Below are 17,700 nucleotides of genomic sequence, written 5' to 3' on the forward strand. Positions count from 1 at the left end.
AAAAGGGGCTTCCAAATTCATATAAATATACATGATACCCGCCTCCCTTCCCCTCCCGCACTTAACCAATAGGAAGAAAGAATTTTAGGAGCAGTTCGTCACTTGCAATCAAGAACGATTTCTAAAACGTTTTTACCAATAGAAAAGTGCAAAAAAATAATACTCCGTTGTGGGAATTGGAGGGAGGGAAGGGAACCCTGAATCACATCCAATTGTTAGTATGTCTTGATCATTGACATCATCGCTCAAACCAGGCGGGCACTTTTGCAAGAGCCGTCGACGTTTCTCGGCGCCTCGGGCTCTTTGGAGAGGAGCCCTCGACTCTCCTGTAGCTACAGTACAGTATTTGGCTTTGCTCCTCCTTTCTCCTCCCGAGCGAGGCGGAGGCGACGGGGGCCGCCTCGCTATTTCCCTGCTCTTTTGCGCGCGTTGGAAAAGTGGTGCCTGAAGCCAGGGGAGGGGAGGGGGAAGGGAGCAGAAGGAAAGTAAAGCAGGATCCCACTCCCAACCCTCGCTCTGGAAGGGAGCCTGGGCCTTCCTCTCTTCCTCCTCCCTTCGGAAAAACGACGGAGGGAGGCAGGGCGGCCGGGCGGGAGGAGGAGGGCTTACCCAGCACATGCGAAGCAGTTTGGGTTCTAAGAGGAGGGGGAAGAGGAGAGGAGGAGGAGCTGGACGAAAGTGGTGCCCGTCTCGGTGCGGGTTTTGCTGCTCTTAAGTTCCTCTTCCAAGCCCGCTGCTGGTGCTGGTCTTATGAAAGCCTGTGTCATCGCGCCTAACTGGGCGAGAGCAGGGGAGGAAAATCCCTGTCAGCCAAATTCGGCACTGGTGGAGGAGGAGGAGGACTTCGACCACGGCGAGGGACGGAAGAAATGCCACCTTCGGTGATTTGTGGCGCCTGCTGAAACGGGCGAGCCAGCCAAGCCCTGCTTGCTAAGGCTGCCCAACTCCGGAGTGGCTGAGCTGGAAATGCCACCGAAGGAGCGGCGCCTTTCCCGGCTCGGCGCGTGAACAGCCTCCCCCCCCCCCTCCGCGTCCTCTTCTTCTCTCTCCCCCCGGCCCCTCCCCGCCTTTTCCCTGTTCGGCTCTCCCTCCCTCTAAAATGACGATCGGCTCGAAAACCTCATCATGGCCAACGGGACGGGGGCGGCGGCGACAGTCATGTTGAAGTGCGTGGTGATCGGCGACGGAGCGGTGGGCAAAACTTGCCTGCTCATGAGCTATGCCAACGACGCCTTCCCGGAGGAGTACGTGCCCACCGTCTTTGACCATTACGCAGGTAAAGAGGGGACTGATTGTGTCTTGTTTGCAAGTGCTGAGTAAGTGTCTCCCTATCACCTTTTCCCGAAACACCCCACCCCAGCCCAGCCGCCCATTGCTTCTCCCCGGCTGTCTCGGCCGCTCTCACCCGCCCCTTAGCAAGAAAAGCAGCAAAGCAGGAACTTCAGCAAAAACTTTGCTCTCCCCCTCCGCGTCTTCCTCTCTCCCCCTTTCTCTTCTCATTTCTTCCCATCTGCCGTCCTTCAACGAAAACCCGAGTCAGCCTCCCCCGGCTGGGGAGTCTTCCAGATGTCAAACGAGTTTGGAGAATAGCTGGGGGTTCGCGGAGTTAGGGAACGTCAAGCTGGAATTTATAATGGCTTGGATTGCCTTTTGCTCCTGGGGCAGTTTGTGGCAGCTCCTCAAAACGGCTTGTTTACAGCGTCCCCAACCCCCACCTCCCTTGGAGGGCTTCCTTCCTCTGCATCACGGTATTAGCTATGGCAGGTTGGAAAGGGAAAAGTGATGAGATCTTTCAACTGTACTCTGGTTTGTTATGAACCAGAAGTATCCTGCACCCTTCCCAATAACAAAGGCTCTGGAAGAGAGAGTAATGTGGTAAAAGTTATTTTTGTTAGCAGAAAAGATCTTTAGTGGTACTAAGTGGGACCCGACATATAAGGACAAAAAACCCTAGGAGAAATATTTCTTTAGAAGCACTTTGATTAGTTGCAGTAGTTTGATCTTGTTTGAGCCTGTTAATGGGGGCTGAGAAACATGTACTCTGGACATCTTTACTGATGATGCTGTGGCATTGAAAAGGTGTTAATGTAGTCTTTCATGCTATCAAAGAACCAGCAGTGTGTGTATTTTCATATTTTCAGTGCCTGATTCCGTCCCCCCCCTTTTCCTACCGAATTGTGATGAGTGATTGAAATTGATCCTTTGCTTGTCCTCTTCTAGAGAGAAAAGACCAAATCTGCCAATCCCCCCTTCCCCACTTCATCCTCTCTTTCTTTTTGCAGTCAGTGTGACAGTTGGGGGCAAGCAATACCTTCTTGGGCTTTATGACACTGCTGGACAGGTGAGTACCTTTCTGATCAATAGAACCAGACAAGGGTTGTGTTGAAGGGGAAAAAAATAAGTTCATCTTCGAGTGTGGACTTAAAAATAAATCCAGTTTAAAGTCTAAAGCTTTAGTTGTTTTTATGCTCACTTGCACATGTTGAATTATTCAAAGGTTCTGTTTGTTGAGAGATCTCACTACAGCAGCTTCCACTAATCGCCTCATTTGCTGCCTTGCTATGGAGCTTTCAGAATGAACCTGCTTCCTTCCCCTCTTGTTTTCTCTGCACAGCTAAAAGACATTACAAACAGCTCTGTTAATATGACCATCCAACTCTGGCCTTACAGTGGGGAAAAAACGTAGCTGTTTGCACTGCCCGATGCCTGGGCTGACTTTTGAGTTGCCTGTTAGTTCTCATTGGTGAATCGGCAACCAGAACTGCTGCCTCTGATTGGTGAATAATGGCATCATCTAATTTGGTAGGAAGGCATCCTGTCTGTTTATTGCAGACCATTGCTTTCTGCCTTGAAATAAGTCCTTTGAACTGAAACATTTGCAAAGAATGACTGAATATTTTGAGAGCATAGGAGACTAGGAAGAATGTGTCTCTCCCCTCCTTGGGACACATCTATGTGGTGGCAAGGGAAGCAAAATAAGAAGGGAATCCTAAACTATCGCTTTTGCATCCAAAACTATGAATTGCCACTGATCCTTGCAGTTTGTTTGTATGTAATGCTATGGGCCCCTAAGTGATATCACTCAGAGAATTAACCTAGTATTTATTGTGTCAGAATGCTTTAAATGAAGGCATTCACAGTCATGATGCTACTAGGATCAAAAAAGATTTAGCCAAAGTATACTTGGGAAATGGTTATGCAGTCCATGACTCACTTCCTTAATGACTGCACATCTGAGAAGCATCAAATACAATTCATTAAAAAGAATTCTGCCTCATCGTATACAAAGTCTGTCTTATTCTGCCTTCTCTAATCTGGGTGGGTCTATTAAACCCCCAACTTCCATAGTTCCCTAGGCAGCATAACAATAAATGTTGAGGCTCCAGTGCTTTAGAAAACATTGACTGTGAAAGGGCTAAAACTAACCTTTACTTTTTGTCTCACAGTGGCCAGTCAACAGCAGGATTTAAGCATTTAGTCCCATTCTACCCATATTTCCCATAGATTGGTACTAAAAGGCAAGATGTTTCTGGTTTAATGTCCAGTAAACATTGAGAAGCTTATTCCTTTTTAAAGCCATTTAAGTCAGGGTCCTCCTCTCTTCCTGAAGTGGAGGCTTGTTTATTAATTTAGAAAATTTAGGTGGCCACCCAATTTATTTACAGTGAGCTCATGAAGATAAAACCCCAGTAAACAAAAAAAAAACAATACATCCCCATATCCTGGTAATAACAATCAGACCAGCCACTTGATGGGTTCCATATCCCTGGGAGGGGTTGTCCCCAGGTCCATTGGCAGAACCTCCTATGCTTCATGCAAATTGATTCATTGTACTTCCAGTAAATAGTTTGAGAATGTTTGAATACATATAATTGAGCCTGTAATCTAAACTTTTGTGCTTCAAAGATTTATGTGGAGATCTAATACATGAATTGTGACCATTTATGGTTTGGATAATAAGCTTTTATTATTAAAGTCATAGAGAATCAAGGTATGACACATGCAGAACTGAACATTTGGCTGGTAGGTCCATATTAATATGTCAATTAAATCTGTTATTTAAAGTTCTTTAGCACATGTTGCAATCATACTATCAACCTTTCTCTAGAGCCGTTCTGACTCCAAAGGCTTTGTTTTAACCTCTAAAGCATTAATTAAATGTCTAAAAAAATAGCATGGGCCTTGATAAAATTTCAAGGACCCAGACTTTAATTAGAATTAAATATAGTAAATTCTATAATTCAACTTATATCAAGCCTTTCAAATTCTCTCCTTTTTACAAGAAAGGCAGCAGAGTCTTAGTAATCCACATAAAACATCCCAAATGCCAATTAGAGATTTGCAGTGCTAGATTTGTGTTTGGGTTTGGTGCTCTTTGGGCCCCAGTGGCTCAAGAAAGTGATACAATGCAATAGTGGACTATTTATCTGAAATGCTTGTAGTTGCAATAGCTATTGATTTAGGATTTCATATAGGGTTCAAGTAGTTGGCATACTTGGTGGCAGTTATAAAAAGCAATAAAGATTCCTATAGCATCTCAAAAACAAAGGCTTTCGTTGTGATAGATTTCAGCAGGTGGGAGCAACTGGCTCATCTTGTTTGGGTTCAGAAACTAAACAGGTTTGGGTCTGGTTAATACTTTAATGGGAGAATCCCAAAGGATCCTAAGCCTATAGGCATATTGGAAATAAAAAAAAAAACTCAAGGCCCTGGAAGAAAAAAAATGTATTTGTGCCAAGGAAATTTCATCTATATATCCACGTAGAGACAAGGAGTTAAGCTTGACTAGAAGGCATCTCTATTTTCCTTTGTTACTATAGCATGTAATGAGGAAATTTGATGCTATAATAAATCTCTTAGTCTTAAAATTGCTGCAAGTTTCATTTTGTTGCAATGACTAACATGTTAATTGATGTTTCAGAAATTATACATGAAATTTGATAAATATCTCCAGAGGGCTGAAAAAATAAACCCATCTGGGTGATAGTTTATTCTAAATTTTACTTTTAAAATCTAAACTGAAATAGTCCTACATAATAGGTATTTGATGGCCCTGTCTACAGTTGAGACATTCCAAAGTTGGGAAACTGCCATTGAAGAAGCCTGTTCCTGAGGAACGATAGCTCTGATTCTAGAAGTTGATTAGGCACTTCTCTTAAGAGGCATTCCTTCTCACATGGTAGCCCAAAGCTACAAAAGGTTTTAAAGGTCAAAAATCACAGGTGCTGCTAGCCAGAGCATTACCAAGTTATTAATAATGATCTTATTCAATGTTGTTTCATAAGTACATTGTGAAGGGGGTTTTGGTCAGTTTTTGAGTATGTAATATTCGGAGAGTGTGAAATAATTATAAGTGGGTATCCCACAGGGCAACCCTCTTCAACATAATGCCCTCTAGATGTATTGGGAGAATTCTCAGGCAGGATTGTCAATAGCCATGTAGTAGCATAGTATATAGTACTTATCTTTGTAGTCCAAGTCTTTGAATTCTGAAGCAGTTACAGCATACCTGTAAAATAAACCCGATGGGCTAATTCTACATTACAAATGGGAACAGAGAAAATATTGCTTGTAAAATGCACCAACACTGAACCCAGGCCAGAAAATTGAACTAGAAAATTATGAAACATTTCACCATAATGGTCTGTTATTATACATGAAACTCCTATGTCCTTAGCATATGTGCTCTAGGAGTTGCATGTATAGTAGCAGAGCAGTTACCAGGAACAATTCTGCTGCTAAGAAAAAGTATATTGTAAATTGGCTGCCTTGCAAAAGAGAGGAAATTTAAACCATTGAGGTCAAACACTATGATCTGTAAAATCACAAGTCAGTCTTTTGATGACCAAGACTTCCTGTACAGTTCTACACTACAGCTCAGAAGCGCCCAGCCACTGATTTGTCGTAAGGTTTTTTTGGCTTGAGGCCAGATGACATTTTCATAGCCTGATGGACATCTCTTCCTAACCCTGCTTGATTTCATGACAAAACTAGGGATTTCTCAGTATCAACTCGTGTAGTGGGAAGACAGAAATATCTGCACTTAATTGCATACCTCAGAAAAGTAATTGTTTTAGGGTATCATATCAAACTTCATGAGACCTTCTGCTAAAGCTACTTTGGGGCATATATGATGCCAGACTTCTCATTCTGATGACCACTGGAGGCCATAGACTACATATTGAGGAAGGCTGTAAGGAGAAGGATTCCTAACGTGTCGAATATGCTGTTTGTCCAAGACAGGATACATGTTAATGCTTAAGGTAGATGTTGAGGATATATGGCCTTTCAGTAATAAATATTTCTTTGCATGAGTGTGCATAATAAACAGGAATCAGAACAGTTTCTGAGGAAGATGCATGTATCAAGGTGTGCCTTAATGTAATTTATTTGATCTTGGCTTAGTGTAGTTTAAGATACTACAAATGTTTTACAGCTACAATCCCAGTATCTCTCTCTATTGGCCACACTGACATGGGATGTTGGAAATCGGCCACAGATTGCTTTCATCAATGCTTTAAGTTGAAATGAGTATCTGGCCTTATCTATGGTAAGCGAAACTCATTATCTGATGTTTAAATTAGGAATCAGTAGTAAATATGCTCTTCCTAATTTTCAAATAAAAACAATTCCTCCTCTCCCTTCAAATCTTTAACATATAAACCATTCATAGTGTTGACGTTTTCTGCCCTATTTATGTATTGTTTATCTCGTCAGATATCATGAATTTCACAGTGAAATAATTTCTTAATTGCTGTACAGTGATTCCTGATCACTGATGTCAACATGATCAATTGAGACTGAAGATATTATTTCATGGACTGCTCGCATGGAAAGCTTAACCAGTGAGGGGTGTGTTTGTGTGTGTGTCATATAATAAACCCCATCTGATTATTGACAGCAAACAATTTATTCAGAGTGAGTCTTCTTGAATAGGTGTAGGCTTTCAGTTTTTGCGTAGTAATTTAGAACAATGCTTTCTATTCTCTTTGATGCTAAGAAATATTTTTGTAGTTTTCCATCATTTTCTTTTTACCATCTGACAATGGAATGTGGCAATTGAGTTATGTTCAATCCTCTTTGGAATGTTCTGTCCCTCCAACCTCATTTGTAGAAGTTCTCTATGTTATGTCTTTTGATAGTTTTCCAGTTTCCCCAAGCTGTTGATACCTTTGTCCAATGAATGGTAGGTACTGTTTCAATTGTTTAAAAATTGTAATCCAACAGATTCATATCTTGAGTCATGTTTGCTTCTGATTGTATATATTGATTCAATAGGGCTGCCCCTTCTTTTCCATGATGTTGGATCTCATATATTTCTTTAGAGGAATCCATAATTCCTTAGAGTGGATTTAGGGAAGGTGCTGAAGAAGAGAGGTGAGATCTATTCCACTATCATATGATGCTCCCATCTACGGATAAACTCTGAAGAATAAAACTCTTCCAATGCTTTTTTAAGCACACACAATAGGTTATGGGTGATTTAGCAGGTACATTGAAAGAATAGTGTTTCTGTGTGTGAGCACACCCATATACAGATGCACATCCAAAAACAGCAAGCTATTGACTGTAAAATGCCCCAAATATTCTAATTTTTTAGACTGAAGAAAATAAAGAAGAATGAAACTGAAATTATTAATGTTGTAGCAAATGAAATGTACTTTTGCTTATTTGAATATTGAAACAAAATCTAGAAGAAAACATTTTAAAATGTGCAAGGACAACTAGATAACGGTGGAATTTATAAGAACCTAGCTTGTTTTTTTTTTAAAAAACCTATCATAAAAAGAAATAACGTCTCTCTAGAAGAGAGAAGAATTGGTTTTGAATAAGGAGTGTGATTTCCTAATTCTGTAGAATTCTTTTTTGCATAATTACAAAACATTTTTAAGGAATAAACTTCTATTAACACAATTATTTGGGATACTGTCTTGAGGATATTATTCCATATTCTGAAAGAAGAGCGATGTCTATGGAGATTCTCAGTCATCCAAACCATAGTTGTCCCAAAAGTGTTTTTTCAAGAGGCAACTGGACTTTCTTGTTTTTCTTTGAAGAAGTTTCACTTCTTAGATGAAGTGAAGAAACTTCTTAGATGAGAAGTGAAATGTCTTCAAAGAAAAAGTCCAGTTGCCTCTTGAAAAAGCACCTTTGAAAGCAGAGGGATCTTCTACTGGAATAGAATAGAAAGGGGATTCAAGGATTCAAACACCCATAGTCTCCCAAATGGGTTTCTCTTAGGTCTTAACATTTTTCTGAGGCTTTTTAATGTTTAATGAAATCAAATAATGACTAGTATATATTATAAATGGAAAGAATTGTGTTTGCGGCTATCCAATTTTGCTCAATCATGCATCTGTAATGGGTTCTATTTAGGCTGAACTTTGTAAAATGCTTTAGGACCGATTTGCAGAAAAAATTTTTAAAAAGCAAAAGAAATCAAGTCTTTCATGCTTTGTTTGCTTTGTAAATGTTGTTGTAATATTAGTTTAGAAGATGTTATGAAAAGATGATAAATCCATACCACTGACCAGCTTTTTGTCAAAAGTTTTGGATGCAGAAGTTTGAGGCTGCGAATGAAATGTGAGTGGGTGGATAAATATGTGCATGCATACGCATGTACGCAGAAATTTCATTTTGTTGCTAGCTCAGCCGCCTTATGGGTTGAAATATTCAAGGCTCTGTGGAGCAAAAAATAGCCACTTGCACATTCACTTGCCGGTCAAGGAATCCTTATTTCATCCTGCAGCTGACTAGCTCCTATTTCTAGGAAGTGGGTGAAAAATGCCACTCTTTAGCGGACATTAGATTCTGCCATCAGTTCCTAGCAAAGGCAGTTTTTCTTTCTAGTAACAAAATAGAGTAGAATTAAGGATTTTTTTAGCCTGCCTTGATTGTATAAAGAAATTTGGTAATATATTTGGAGAGGGTAGAAAAAAATTAAAAGTCTGCAGTGGTCCACAGGGAAAAAAAACCTTCAAAACTATAGTTGGGTAATACTTTTTTGGAAACCAAGCAATATGCCACAAACTAATGAACAAAATGGTTCTCTAAAATTCTTCAGCAGGCTAGTTGATAGCAATATGACTTGGACTTATATACCACTTTTACAGCCATCTCTAAGCAGTTTACAGAGTCAGCATATTGCCCCCAACAATCTGGGTCCTCATTTTACCAACCTTGGAAGAATGGAAGGCTGAGGTCAACTTTGAGCCTGTGAGATTTGAACTGCCAGCAGTCGACAATCAGCAGAAATAGCCTGCAGTACTGCATTTCTAACCACTGTGCCACTTAATACTCAACAAGTGTAGAGAGAAGGGAGAAAAAGCAGGGAGGAAAATAAAAATATGCAAGGATTGAGCCAGATGTTGTGGTTGTGAGGTCTATACTTCAGATTGCATCTCAAATTCAGATTGCAAACTGCAGACTGATGCAGTCACATGGTCCAACCAAGACAACGTCAAATAGATCTATTACTTGGAGCCCTGACAGATGCATTTCTAGGAGGTTGTGTTCACATTTTTGGAAATGCTTTCAGATAAGGTTTTATTGTGCAATTACCCTGTCACTTTCCCGAAATTTTATAATTTGGGTTATGGTCAGCTTCCATTTGTCTTAAATGCTTGTCCACTCCTCCTCCTCTGATATTTTTTTTGCAGAAAAATCTGTTAGTGGAAAAAAGAAAATAACTGTGCAAAATATCTTGAGTACTTGTAGGTTAGGAAAACTCCCATTTAAAAATGTCCTGGAACCAGGAATCAGTCAACTCGCTTCTGCTAGTCATATTGTTTTCATAAGTAGTTTGTATTAATTTGAAAAGCGTTTTCTTGATAAACTATGAAGTCAGAAACACTTAAAAGAGTTGTCAACATGAAGTCAGTGGAAAACATGGATTTTTTAAAGATGTACATCAGCTAGGTAGCTTAGAGTATGTTTTCATAAACAAAAGATCCAAAATTATAGGCCAATCTCGCTGCTAAATGCTGATTATAAAATATTTATGACAATAATGGCGGAAAGAATTAAAAATATATTAAACGGAATCTTACACCCAGACCAAAATGGATTTTTACCCAACAGACACATAAAAAACAATATACGAACAATAATGGACATATTAGAATACTACGAGATACATCCAGGAAAACAAGCAGCATTGATATTTACTGATGCACAAAAAGCATTTGATAACCTGAATTGGGATTTTCTTATAAATCAATTAGCAGTCATGAACTTTGGAGAGAAATTTATCGGGATGATCAGAGCAATGTATTCGAGTCAGAGGGCAAAAATAATACTAAATGGGAAAGCAACAGAAGATTTCAGCATAACCAAAGGGGTAATACAGGGATGCCCTCTATCCCTCCTGTTATTTATCCTCTCAATAGAGACATTGATGATACAAATTAGGCAAAATAAGGACATAAAGGGACTGAAAATTAGAACACAGGAATATAAAGTGCAGGCCTTTGCAGACGATCTAGCATTTATCATAGAGGAACCCCTAGAAATTGGACTAAAACACAAGATATAATATGGTAAGGCAGGGCTTAAAATAAATAAAGAGAAAACTAAAGTATTAACTAAGAATTTAACCAAAGGACAAAATGAAGAACTGGAGGAGAAACTGGGAATTTCGAGGGCCAAGAAAATTAAATATTTGGGAATATGGCTATCGGCAAAATGCATTACAATTAAAGAAGATAATTACAACAAATTGCTATGACAGATACAAAAAGATTTGGATAATTGGACTAAATTACAGATATCACTAATTGGCAGAATCTCGACAATCAAAATAAATATACTACCCAAATCTTTTTCAAACAATACCGATTAAATTAGACATTTTTTTTCCCGAACAACTAAATAAAATGGAATCCACATTTATCTGGTCAGGGAAAAACCGCGTATTAAATACAAACTTTTACAAGATAGTAGAAACAAAGGGGGCTTTGGCCTCCCAGATTGGGAGCTTTATTATCAGGCAGCAGCCCTAACATGGCTAAAGGACTGGATCCAACTAAAAAATAAGAGAATCCTTATGCTAGAAGGACACAATCTCCAACTAGGCTGGCAGGGCTTCCTCTGGGAGGGAAAGAATAAATCTCATTCCTACTTTAAGAGACATATAGTAAGGGATGCCTTGCTTAGGGTCTGGGAAAAAATAAAAAATAAATCACTACCTGAAAATCTCAATCTGGTTATCTACCATGGAGGCAATGACAGATCCAAATACTATAGATCTCAGTAAAATGGTAAGATATGCAGAGCTCTTGGATGAAAAAAGGAGAACCAAAATCAGTACAAGATCTGAAAACACAAGGAATAAATATGGAATGGTGGCCCCATGTAGAAATTAAAACAAGATTTAAAAAAGATCGGGAACAATACGGAATATATGAGAAACAAATGGAATTAGATAAAATAGTAGGAACAGGAGGAAAAATGATCACTAGATTATATAATTTTCTTTTAAAATATAAAATGGAGAAAGAGATGGTAAAGGAGACAATGATTAGCTGGGGAAGAAATTTTGGCCATAATATAGAGTTAGAAAAATGGGATAAATTATGGGAAAGAAATTATAAATTTACGACGGCAGTAACTTACAAAGAAAATCTATAAAATGTTTTATAGATGGCATTTGCCTCCAGCGAGATTGGCCAAAATGTACCCAAATTTATCCCCCAAATATTGGAGATGCAGCCACAAGCCTGGAACATTCTATCACATGTGGTGGATGTGCCCCATCACAAGGAAGTACTGGTGGAAAATTCGGAAATGGTTAGAAGAAATTACTGAGCGAAAAATAGAATTCAAATCAGAAGCATTCTTATTAGGACTATCAGACCAAAAAATGGACAAATAATCTCAATACATAATCATACACATACTCACTGCAGCCAGGATTGCTTTTGCACAAAATTGGAAAAAAATCAATACACCCTCAGATGAAACTACAATCAGGAAAATACTCAAATGCGCAGAAATGGATAAAATGACAATAGAACTAAAAGAAAGAGAAGAATCAGACTCCTATAAAGTATGGAATACTTATGTACAAGTGGCTAGAAATCAGAAGCCAAAACAAAAAATAGGGAATACAAACATATGGTGATACAAATAATGAATATTATAAGTGTTAATATTGTGTTTGCTACATTATAGGACAAGGTTATAATAATAGGAAGGCAATGCAGAAGGGAGAATTATAAAAGCTAAGCAGGAAAGCCGATAAGAAAGCTGTAAAATTACTGTATATTGTTATGTATGTTCTGTGTTTTGTTTTACTTTCTTTTTTCCTCGTTGGGTCTTCTTTACTATTTTTAAAGATTAAAACATTCAATAAAAATTATTTTTAAAAAATAGAGTATGTTTTCATTACAGAGAGTGATAACATATAAGATATAAACTTGTGTGATCTGCTCTAGGAAATTTTGGGTTCAGTAAATCAAGTGACCAAGAAGGACAATTTGTAAACTGGAAAAGATTAATCAGGAATTATTTAGTGCATTTGAAGATGCAATAACAGTGGTGGCACAATTAAGTCTGTAAAGCCACTTATAGGAGGTTGAATGTAAGCTACTTCTACAGGGCTCTAGCTCAAGCGTGTGTGTTCAATACACAGAAGTGAGTTTAGGGAATCTCCTATGCTTAGGAGATAAATTACTTACATGACCACAGTGTTCTTGAGCTGACTAACTTATGCAGGAGAGTGGTTTGGAAGCACAAATTATGGCTCAAAATTTATCAAATACCACTAGTACAAACCAGACTTTGGTGTGATACCTGAATTAATTTTTATTAGAAGATTAGAGAGCAGGCATGCACATACATAGCGGGGAAAAGGACATTGATAAATTAAAAATAATTGCAGTTTGGAAAGGAATAGCTGTTTGATGGCTAGCAGAGCAGCAGAAGAGATGGAGGTAGTGGTGTCAGTGAGGCATTGGAAGTGTCCAGCTGCAGATTTTTTTGGATAGTGATTCCTTACTGACAATAGTGATGTTTGGCAATGATGAATTTAAAGAATGCAACAGGCTGGTCAAGCTCTTTGCAGACTTCATGTTCTGCTGTACTTACTCCATGGCTCTCAAAAGAAAAATAAATTACCCCCAATAATTAAAAATTAGTATGAATTTATGTTAACTTGTGCAATCTAGAGCTTTCTTTGTCCCAAATTGTTTAATGTTGGTGTGTTGTGCGTGTTATTTTTGTAGGCATCATTACAGTCCATTTTCTTTTTTAGACCTACCATAGTCTCCAACACTTGTCTTTATTTGAGTTGCAGCCTTAAAATGTTTGCATTCATTGTGTTTTATCTGTAGAAGATTATATACTCTATTCTCTTTATAATAAAGCAAGCCTTTTCTGCAACACCATCAAAGAACAACCTTAAAGCACTGGACTTCAGAATATAATAAAAAGAGAGGAATTGGATGAATAATCTTCTGGAGGATTTTGCAGGTCCTCATTAGTGAGTTGTGCTGTGGAAAGAGATTATAATGTGGATCCAGGACTGGGACTGTACCTCTCTTAAGCCGACAACCTTGAGTATAGAGGAGTGTTTCCATGTACCATTTTTAGCAGCACTAATGGCTACCCTTCAGCACAGACTGGCTGGCTTTTTTCACTAGTTTGACCAATTGCTATTTTTGGTTCTATTTCTAAAAACAGATGGTTCTGACTGAGAACCTTTGCTTCCTACAATTCTAAGCAATAGATGGTTGGCAGTTCAGCAGTTACAAAATCTAGACAAGTTTCTCAAGAGTGTGAAGCCTTGTGTAATATTTGATAAGATTTGCCCAACTCAATGGGTTGATGATCCTTTGACTTTTTGAAGACATTACCATAATATAAAATAACACATTTACAACATTGAAATAAACAGGAGGGGAAAGGAGTGGTTTTTTATCATTTGGTGTGAATTGGAAGGGGATGGGAACAAGGTTGTAACCACTAATTCATTGTTTTAGGCAGGTTTTTAATTTTATCACCACCCACTCTTTTCAGAGAATATGACCAACCATTCTGTACTGACTCATGGAATGATCATTCTTGTCAGCGGATTGGTACAATCTGGAATATTGGAAAAAAATTATCTGTGCTGTTTCTTTTTTGTTCTGGGGAAGTTTTGGATAACTAGATATTTGCCAAAACCCTACCTCTCCAGGGAAGCCATGGTCAATCCCTAGCTTATCCTAGCTATATATGCCTTCCACTTTACAGATCGTCTGTTGTCTCTCTTAAATAGGCAAGTTAGAAGGTTTATGGAAGATATTTTATCAAACCATTCTATCTGAACCTGAAATTAATGTAATCTCTGTGTTTGCTGTTCCTTATATTCTGTCTGTCCTGAAATATATTTTAGGACCTCTAGAACTATTTCATACTGCAGAATTTCTGGAAATTATAATTCTAATGCACCTGGAATTTGCAAAATTGGGGGAAAGTAGTGTAAGAAATGTCATTCAGACATTTTCCTAATCACCCTAATTATTAAGAATTGTATTACAGTACTGCAATACAAAATAAAACCTAAGAACAGGAAAACAAAAGAAATTGGAATTCTAGAATTGGTGCCTAACAATGAAGCATGTCTTTAAATCCTTTAGTTGGTTTTTTCCACATTAAACAATATAATTCATTTTTTTAGTGTACATAAGAATTCTTAAAAGACCTCAGGAAAATGATGTTTTATGTCCATCTATCTATTTGAATAAAGAAATTATTTCTTCTATGTTTCATCTTCATCCTTCCATATTAAGAATGAAGGACACCCCCCCCCCAAAAAAAAATCAGGGGGGAAATGAAATTCACATTAGCAGTCAGATTCAATTGGGAACAATACATTTAGAGTTTTGAATGTCTGCAAAATAAAGGAACTATTGACCATTGTAGTAGTTAGTGATAACACAGTCATCTAAGCATAACTAAGTTAATTGCTATAGTGACCCAAATGAACAAATAGCTTTAGATGTTACACAGTGGAGTCTCCTTTTGAAAAATGTCTAATGAGAATGGAAATAGAGATACAAGGGCAGTGAAAGCTATTGGGAAACACACATATGCAGGTTTTTTTTGGATGAGTGTGGGGCCTTCAAGGTAGTGTTGGCTCATGGTGATTGGCTGGATAAGTAGCTGCAGTTTTCTTGGCAAGATTTTCAGAAGTGGTTTGCCTGCTTCCTAGGGCTAAGAGAGGGAGTTACTAGCCCAAGGTCAGCCAACTGGCCTGGTGCCTTGACCACTACACCAAACTGACTCTACACACACATGCAGTACTTAAGACACTGGGACATTTCTATGGCATGTATCAGTTCAACTCCTGAAATAAAATTTAAGAATTATAAAATCCCTGAAGAATTTCAGAATAATCAGAAGTTGGATTATTCTGATTTGTTGCTATCATTTTGAAAATGTGACTTTTTAAAGTAGGTGCAGAAACCGGTCTTATGATGAAGCTATTAGAGCATGGAGTTTAAAGGATCTGAGGGGTCCTTGCTGTTCTCTGAGCTTGGTTGTTTTCTTGCAGATGTTTCATTACCCAAACTAGTGCAAAATATTTTGGATAATGAAACATCGGCAAGGAAAACACCAAACTCAAAGATTACCAAGGATCCTTCATTTCAGCCTTGAGCTACAAATATTCTCCTTTAGCGGTTAAAGGGTCTCTTTTAATTGCCAAATGGTCATGATATTCTGGCAAACTCTTCTGAATCTCAGCACAAAATGTTTGCCCTTTCTTGATATATATAGTGTAATTATTAGTTATATCTTTTTTAAAAAAATGTCTTTAGCGTGTTTAGTGGCTGATAAGTTTATTTGAACCCCTATGATAGCTATGTGTCTTTTGTCCGAGCTAACATTTGAAGTTGTAAGGCAGCCTTTAAAAGTAAACATGTCGAAGTACGTACTTAAAGGCAAAAGCATATATAGATTAAACTACAATTAGGTGTTCCAACCTAAGCATTTCCTGGGTTCTTTGTTACTTACTTCTCAGCAAATGGCAACAACTGGCTGACTATGTCTAGGTAGCTAAACAGGGTTCGGATGGGGGATTGGATGAGGGAATTCTAACTATAGTATACTAGAGCTGTTGATCAGACTGGAAAGATAGGTAAAAATAAACATCCTGGAAGTCAGAAATAGCTAATTACTTCTATGCATTATTGTTAAAATAATTATGTACTGTAGAACTGTCCGTAAAGTGGCCAGAGGAAATACAGCTTGAAGGACATATAACTGAGTTTTTCAGATTTCCTGTTGTCTGAAGATTTAGAAATAACTTAGGTACTATAGGCAATGCATTATATGTTACCAAACAGCTACCCCGTTTCCATTTAAATACGAACCATAGGTGTTGATATATAAGAATTAAAACATGAAAGAAACTATATTTGAGTTCCTTATCTCCAGTACCTTTTATGCTTCCTATTCCTTTCTATGTGGATTTTGCTGTGGACATGTTTTCCTGTGACTTGATAGGTACAATAAAAAGAAAGCGGGGACAATTGCTTCAGTCCTATTTTTACCAAGATGAACATAAAGCATGGGTAGTCCCATTTCCATTGGATGATAGCTCATAGAGATTATTGCATGATATATCAGTGGAGCAGTTTTACTTGTCTTTTTGTAGCTTTTAAGTTATATTATTACTAAACAATTTTTTTTCTTGCACAAAATAAGAAGAAAAAATACCTGGAATTTATTTCACTATTCCAGGACCACATGAAGGGAAAGTGAAAGAGATCTTTCCCACGTATCTCCAGGGTGGTCTGCAATGAACCTCAGCCAGTGGTGGGATTCAAACAATGTAACAACTGGTTCTCTGCCCTAATGACCAGCTGGGTAAGCGTGGCTCAATGGTCATGTGACTGGGTGGGCATGGCCAATTCAACATCACTCACATCGATTGGCATTTCGCCTTAGCTGTTACAATGTAATAAGGGTTTATTGGAGAGGCAGTTTCTGTAAGCAGGGCAATAAAGATTGGGCTAGAAACAGCACCAGAATGTTTCCTTTCTACCTTCCTTACAGGATTAGCCCTGTAAAGTGGAAAAAAACAAAATGAGATTTCTTCCAACAACCTGTTCTCCGAACTGCTTAGAAAGTAAACAATCGGTTCTCCCGAATAGGTGCGAACTGGCTGAATCCCACTGACCTCAGCCCTTTCCCCATTCTCCAGCCTTTACTTTCTTCTGCAACATTTAAGGATGGTCCGACATATTCTAGGTACCGTATTTTCAGAGAATAACACGGACCTTTTTTTCCTCAAAAAAAGAGGCTGAAAACCTGGGTGCGTCTTACAGCATTTTTGCCTCCCAAAGCCCCGCCCCTTCACCAAAATGGCCATGCATACCCTTATGGAAGCTTTCAGAGAGCTCCTGGGGGCTGGGGAGGGCAGAAATGAGCAAAAAATGGACCGTTTTTTGTCCCCCCCATCCCCCAACAGTACTCTATAAGCCTCCATAAGGCTATGCATGCAATTTTTTTGACAAAAAAATGGGTCCATTTTCACAAAAAATGAGTCATTTTTTGCTCGTTTTTCCCCCTCTCCCAGAGCACTCTGCAAGCCCCCCAAAGCTATTCATGCCTTTAAAAAAAAAGCCTGTTTTCATGAAAAACAGGCCGTTTTTGGGAGGTTTGTAGAGTGCAAAAACTTTTTTTCCTCCTCTTGGAAAGGTCTTTAACTGATTG

At 38.5% G+C, this 17,700-nt stretch overlaps 1 protein-coding gene across 3 annotated transcripts in view; it reads left to right on the forward strand.

Annotated features, from left to right (window-relative positions):
* The first annotated feature begins 271 nt into the window (after positions 1 to 271).
* The window catches only part of RHOQ (ras homolog family member Q), a 40,590-nt gene continuing 23,161 nt past the window's right edge, over positions 272 to 17,700 (forward strand). For 2 of the 3 annotated variants that reach the window (XM_032216552.1, XM_032216553.1), the window contains exons 1-2: positions 272 to 1,276; positions 2,283 to 2,341. In XM_032216552.1, the coding sequence (XP_032072443.1) occupies positions 1,126 to 1,276; positions 2,283 to 2,341 (210 nt within the window). In that variant the 5' untranslated portion in view covers positions 272 to 1,125. The remainder of the gene's footprint in view (positions 1,277 to 2,282; positions 2,342 to 17,700) is intronic. The other variant, XM_032216551.1, reaches the window with a different exon arrangement.

Source organism: Thamnophis elegans, chromosome 4, assembly GCF_009769535.1.
Source record: "Thamnophis elegans isolate rThaEle1 chromosome 4, rThaEle1.pri, whole genome shotgun sequence".
In the NCBI taxonomy this organism is placed as follows: Eukaryota; Metazoa; Chordata; class Lepidosauria; order Squamata; family Colubridae; genus Thamnophis; species Thamnophis elegans.